At 42.5% G+C, this 7,091-nt stretch overlaps 1 protein-coding gene across 1 annotated transcript in view; it reads left to right on the plus strand.

Moving 5' to 3' along the window:
* LMNB1 (lamin B1) overlaps window positions 1-7,091 on the plus strand; it is an 88,854-nt gene that overhangs the window by 74,882 nt on the left and 6,881 nt on the right. The window contains exons 11-13 of the mRNA XM_014586635.2: window positions 1,363-1,588; window positions 3,685-3,789; window positions 6,586-6,705. Of these exons, the coding sequence (XP_014442121.2) occupies window positions 1,363-1,588; window positions 3,685-3,789; window positions 6,586-6,705 (451 nt within the window). The remainder of the gene's footprint in view (window positions 1-1,362; window positions 1,589-3,684; window positions 3,790-6,585; window positions 6,706-7,091) is intronic.

Genomic DNA, 7,091 nt, shown 5'->3' on the forward strand with positions numbered 1-7,091 from the left:
GTATTTTTTTTTTAAAGCTGCTGGAGCCAGGATTTGTCCATTCTATCAGGATTTGGGACACACACAGACACACATGAATCCACTGTGTGTTTTTTTTTTTTTAAAGCTGCTGGAGCCAGGATTTGTCACGTGGTTGTCATGTGGAATCTGGCTTTTTATGCACAGTGTTTAGCTTAGCCGCTATGCTATAGAGCTGGCTCCAAATAGGAATTTTTGAAAACTGATTTGGCAACTTTAAATATTTATCAGGATTTGGGACACACACAGACACACATGAATCCACTGTGTGTTTTTTTTTTTTTAAAGCTGCTGGAGCCAGGATTTGTCACGTGGTTGTCATGTGGAATCTGGCTTTTTATGCACAGTGTTTAGCTTAGCCGCTATGCTATAGAGCTGGCTCCAAATAGGAATTTTTGAAAACTGATTTGGCAACTTTAAATATTTCCTGTGTCATTTATTTTAACGCCTAGGTATAAAGGTGGTGATAGAACATATTTCCTTTCTTCTTTTATTGTCTCTCCAGAAAATGTGTGTGGAAGAGACGGAAGTACACAGAGAAGGGGGAAAGCGCCCCCCGGTGGGGCATGGCCATGCTGCAGTCTCTTCTCCACATTCCCGCATTCAGTCAGGGTTTTGTACGTGTACATACATGTGCCTGGCATGCTTTTCAAGTCCGTAGGGCTGGGGTTTGAACCGTGGTTGGCCATGTGGGAACCAGTTCTTTCAACTACTAGGCCATGGACTGGCTTCTCATATTTCTACTTGAACAGTGGGAGGTGTTATGCAAGGCGTCTTAGTTTATTATTTTAAATGCTGGACCATGTCAGGATTGAATCGCTCCTTTGAGATTTTACATTTTGTAATTTATATAGTAAACTATCAGGTTTCCTGAGAATCTTTATACTTGTATTTCATATTTGGTTAGTGTATACATCCTTTAATACCTGTTCTCAGAAAAGAGTTCCACAGGGAAAGTGGCTGATGTAGGATAATCGGCCCATCAGTTTCAATGTCTTGTATCATTTGGTTGTAATAAAATTCAGGTAAAGAGAAAACGGTACAGTAAATATCTAACAGTGGTCGTGGAGGTAATGGGCTAACACCCAGCCCTATTGTTCTTCAGACCTCTTGCATTACAGTTATATTGCTTCTATTCCTGCAGGAAACATTCACATTTTCCTTATTATTTTAAAATTAATAGTGGGCTTAAATAACCTTATCGAAATTAAGGTGGGATATCTGCTCCGTCTAAAATCAACAGCAATGCTTTGATTTAGAAATGTATGTGCGGGATATTAGTTTACTTTTTCAGGTGAGAAGGGAGTGTGAGTTTCACAAACGGCCTTTCTGTTCCCCTCGCAGGTTGAAGCTCTCGCCAAGCCCGTCCTCCCGTGTCACAGTTTCCCGAGCATCCTCCAGCCGCAGTGTGCGCACGACCAGGGGAAAGCGGAAGAGAGTCGATGTGGAGGAATCCGAGGCGAGCAGCAGTGTTAGCATCTCTCATTCTGCTTCCGCCACTGGGAACGTCTGCATTGAAGAGATCGACGTCGACGGGAAATTTATCCGCCTAAAGAACACTTCCGAGCAGGTGAACCAGAGGGCCCGTTTCCCCAGCAAGGTTGTGCAGATGGGGCTGTCCTGAGGTGGTAGTAGTTCTTCACTTTTATTGGGATTCAGTAAATCTTCACAGAATGATTTGCCTCTTTTTTTTTTTTTTTCTACTTGAATTCATGAAATAAAGTAAAAATGAAAGTAGGAAGAGAAGAGGTGATGGCTTTTAGTGGTTTAAAGATATTTTTTATGAAGCCAGAGCTTTTTTCGCTTGGTCATTTTGTCATAGTGGCCTTCCCAAGGCAGAATTCTTATGCCCTACCCAGATTGTGAAAATGGTGAATATTCTTTCACTTTTATTAAGCTGTTAATTTAATAAAAACTTCCTGAAAGAAGGAAATAGGAGGGCCAACCTGCAGCAAGGTGGTTAAAGTGGTTGGATCCCACGTGCCTGACTGCCTGGTTCAAGTCCTGGACTTGTCCTGTAAAACATGCCAGGTGCATGTGCATGCATGTGTGCCCAAAACTCCCAGGGGGAGAATGGAGGAGAGGGGGTTTCAGAGTAGGGAGATCCATCCCTCTCCCTCTCTCCACTCCTTTCCTCTCCTTCTCTCTCTCTTTCTCTCCCTTCTCCCCTCTCTCTCCAGGAAGTGTACGTTCCTTACAGCAAAATTACAAACTGAATTTTTTTTTGTGAGAGGTGGGGAGAGATTTTTACTATAGAACACATGTACTTGCCAGAGAGACAAAAAGAAATCAAGTCCCTGGGGGATGGCCACACTGCAATCCCTTCTCCATTGGGCACGCATGCATACCTGCCCGGCATGAGTGTTCTGTTTTTGTTTTTGAAATATACATTTAATCACAATGTATTACTTGGTTTATCAAGTAAATTTACTCAACATAAATATACACCTCATGAGTTTTAAGCCGCCTGGTCTGGGACACAAACTGTGGTCAACTACATGAGAGTCCAGCGACATAACCATTATACCATCTGCTGTTCCCACAAAGTAAATTTTAAAGAAAAGTAAATATGGGCCTCAATTCATATATTAAGGGATATTTTTCTCTTAAGTGAATGAGTAAATGCTGACTTAACTTACATGTAGAATAGTTGGAAGCTGTGTCACAGTATATTCACAGCAAGGCTTGCTGGGGCTAGGGCTGGGGCTGCGAAGCGTGTGGTGATGCAGAGGAAGGCAGAGCTGCGGGAGTTGGGCACAGTGGAATGGATGTCCACAGGTGTCTCTCCAGGTCTACCGCAAATTGTGCTGAGAGTCAGTCCCTTGTGCGCCAGAGCTGTCTTGCATGTGGATGGAGAAAACATTGAATGAGCCAAGGGTCACTAGCACTCTGGTCCCGAAGAGAACAGGCTCTGAAGTCTCTGTCCCCGCTTTGTTTTTAATTAGCCCCTGTACTCCGCTGTTGGGTGGATACCAGCATGAATAGAGTTACTCTGGAACCGACCATCAGCCTGGTGTATTTTTGTCTTTGAGTAAGAGACAGGCATAAACTAGTGTAGCTAATGGCCATATGGTCCTGCACCTTCCCTCAGATGTCAGGCAGCTGTGTGCAGCTTGCAGGCAGGAGATGATAGCTGTCAGCAACCAAGTAGTGGGGACCAGCAGGTGGCATGGTGGTTAAGGTGCTAGACGCTCCCACGTGGCCTACCACAGTTCGAGTCCTGGACCTAGTGGCTTGCTTTCTCACTTTCTCTGTCTCTGTTTCTCTCTCTGGTCAAATTAAAATAAATGAATGAATAAATAAAATTAAATAAATAATTATTTTAAAAATTACCAAATAGTAGATATTTATAGTTGTGATTATGATAGTTAAATTGTGTTGTAAATTTGAAAGAGCCACCTGATCTAATAGTGAAATAATGACCATTTAAGTTGGTTCATATCGTTTCTTTCCAGCCTTGTCCTCTTCAAAATGAAGTACTTTACTAATTTACTATAGCATTGTCAAAATTACTGTTTGCTGAGTGACAAAATCATGTTTTCTTTTCAGTAGGAGTTATGAGAAGATACATAAAGTTTAGCTGCCTTTATGAGTTGATTTATTTGAGTATCCTATAATTTAACGGTATATTTCAAGTAACCTTGTGTCATTTCATTCTGTGATTAGGATCAGCCAATGGGAGGCTGGGAGATGATCCGAAAAATTGGAGACACATCAGTCACTTACAAATATACCTCAAGATATGTGCTGAAGGCCGGCCAGACAGTTACAGTAAGTGGATTTAGTCATCATTTAATTGAACTTCATTGTTTTAACTAATGGATAGGTAATTAAAAAAAATTTTTTTGGCTTAAAGTGAAGTTTTATAGAAATGGGCATTAAGACATCTTTGACACTAGGGTATTTATTACAAGGGCTATTAGAGATTTAAAATATTCTATTTTACTGAGAGTGATAAAAAAAACTGACCTTAAAATTCTTTGTGTCTTATCTAGTCCAGTAGATAAAAAATCACTATCTCTTGACTAATACTTACAACCCAGTGTCATCCAGAAGCCATTCCTTGGCTTAAAGAGCAGTGAGGTAGTTGACCCTAGCTCATGTCAAGGACAGCAGCCGTCAGCCTTGGGCTAGCCTCAGAATCATCGGGGTATGTCTGGTGTCTAAGCCCCACTTCACTTGCTCTGTTCCTGGGATTGAGGTAGTGTCTTCGATTTTGAACATAAGTTCTTAGTGATAGGCACCCTTGTAAAAAGAGTCACTACTTTGAAACATCTTAGCAAGAGTAACATGGCTTTTGTATGGTGCCTAAGTTCTGGATTTAAAGGAAGATAGGGAGGGCCTCGTTCTGGCTCTTAAACTCTCTATGTAGCTCTCTCCTGGTGTGTTTTGAAATAGCACATGTATAATACCCAGTCTGTTTCATTTCCTTACGTGTGCCCACATGAGCGAGAGAAAGAAAGCCCGCTATGGGGTCTGGCCGCACCGCAGTTCTCTCTCGCCCACAAGCCTCAGCTATCGGGTATTCAAATGCATGTCAGGCAAGTTTCAGGCTAAATGAGCTGAGGGTTCAGACTCTCTGGTCAAATTAAAATAAATGAATGAATAAATAAAATTAAATAAATAATTATTTTAAAAATTACCAAATAGTAGATATTTATAGTTGTGATTATGATAGTTAAATTGTGTTGTAAATTTGAAAGAGCCACCTGATCTAATAGTGAAATAATGACCATTTAAGTTGGTTCATATCGTTTCTTTCCAGCCTTGTCCTCTTCAAAATGAAGTACTTTACTAATTTACTATAGCATTGTCAAAATTACTGTTTGCTGAGTGACAAAATCATGTTTTCTTTTCAGTAGGAGTTATGAGAAGATACATAAAGTTTAGCTGCCTTTATGAGTTGATTTATTTGAGTATCCTATAATTTAACGGTATATTTCAAGTAACCTTGTGTCATTTCATTCTGTGATTAGGATCAGCCAATGGGAGGCTGGGAGATGATCCGAAAAATTGGAGACACATCAGTCACTTACAAATATACCTCAAGATATGTGCTGAAGGCCGGCCAGACAGTTACAGTAAGTGGATTTAGTCATCATTTAATTGAACTTCATTGTTTTAACTAATGGATAGGTAATTAAAAAAAATTTTTTTGGCTTAAAGTGAAGTTTTATAGAAATGGGCATTAAGACATCTTTGACACTAGGGTATTTATTACAAGGGCTATTAGAGATTTAAAATATTCTATTTTACTGAGAGTGATAAAAAAAACTGACCTTAAAATTCTTTGTGTCTTATCTAGTCCAGTAGATAAAAAATCACTATCTCTTGACTAATACTTACAACCCAGTGTCATCCAGAAGCCATTCCTTGGCTTAAAGAGCAGTGAGGTAGTTGACCCTAGCTCATGTCAAGGACAGCAGCCGTCAGCCTTGGGCTAGCCTCAGAATCATCGGGGTATGTCTGGTGTCTAAGCCCCACTTCACTTGCTCTGTTCCTGGGATTGAGGTAGTGTCTTCGATTTTGAACATAAGTTCTTAGTGATAGGCACCCTTGTAAAAAGAGTCACTACTTTGAAACATCTTAGCAAGAGTAACATGGCTTTTGTATGGTGCCTAAGTTCTGGATTTAAAGGAAGATAGGGAGGGCCTCGTTCTGGCTCTTAAACTCTCTATGTAGCTCTCTCCTGGTGTGTTTTGAAATAGCACATGTATAATACCCAGTCTGTTTCATTTCCTTACGTGTGCCCACATGAGCGAGAGAAAGAAAGCCCGCTATGGGGTCTGGCCGCACCGCAGTTCTCTCTCGCCCACAAGCCTCAGCTATCGGGTATTCAAATGCATGTCAGGCAAGTTTCAGGCTAAATGAGCTGAGGGTTCAGACTGGTCATCAGCATGGGGTCCCGCACCTCATGAGCAGTGCTGTTTGACCTGTTTCAGGTGGTGGTTAGGTTTTCCCTCATATCTGGGTGATTTATTCCTTTATTACATTCTTTGTGGAACTCAGTCTCAGACGTTTGGGTATTACACTACCGTCTCTGGAGCAGACTTAACAGTTTCCATGACTATTCTAGATAGACTATCTGCTGCAGAAAAGGCCTCCCCAGTTCCTGCTGTGGGCAGCTGGAGGACACTTTGGAAGGGGTCAGAGGCTCTGATGTGGAGAATGACGTATAAAGCCCATCAACAATGACTAGAACACTAAGGCTGCTGTTTATTGCGGGAGCCGGCCCAGCCCGTGTTTGTGTGCCATCACTGGCTCTCCATAGCAGTCGCACCGTTTTGCCCTCCTGTATGGGTGACGAGTACGGCCACTGTCGGTCCTCGGCATGCGAGTGGAGGCAGCGACACGTGTGGGTGCTCTGGGTCAGCATCTGTCCTTATCCCGTGGGGGAGCTGAGGCCTTGGTTCTGAGCTCCGGATGCACGGCTAGTTAACATAGCAACTTGGAAGCTGGGACACAGTGCTCAGACTTTGAGAATCGCCTGTTCAAGTCTCTCGTGTTGCTGTCGTTGATATTTTAGGTTCTGGGTGTACTGATGTACTTTTATTTTTATTTTTCCAGATTTGGGCTGCAAATGCTGGTGTCACAGCTAGTCCTCCCACCGACCTCATCTGGAAGAACCAGAACTCTTGGGGCACTGGTGAAGATGTGAAGGTTATCTTGAAAAATTCTCAGGGAGAGGTACGGCCGTTGTATCTTATCCATAGCATCTTAGGGTCGGTTTCACCTGGGAGTTCATTGTGCAAGATGATTTCTTTTCAGAAATCAACTTGAAGTGTGAAGCAGCTGATGGCTTAAATCAGGCCTAGGCTTCTGAGGAAATCTCACTGAAGTTGTTTTTAAATTTTAAGACTAACTACGCATGTTGGCAGTATCTTGTGGCGTGCTTACAGGGTCTGATGAGCTTTTCGCCCACGTGCAGGCCAGCAGCCTCCGTGCTTCGTACTTTGCAGCGTGACCAGGACGTGCGTCAGTCGCGTGATGCTGAAGGGGAGCGTTAGGCTGCCACACTGGCAGGGGTGCTCATTTGTGCACCAGCCGCTCTGTGCTGGGGAGATGGCTGGAAA

The sequence above is a fragment of the Tupaia chinensis genome, unplaced genomic scaffold (genome assembly GCF_000334495.1).
Source record: "Tupaia chinensis unplaced genomic scaffold, TupChi_1.0 Scaffold000152_1, whole genome shotgun sequence".
Lineage (NCBI taxonomy): Eukaryota > Metazoa > Chordata > Mammalia > Scandentia > Tupaiidae > Tupaia > Tupaia belangeri.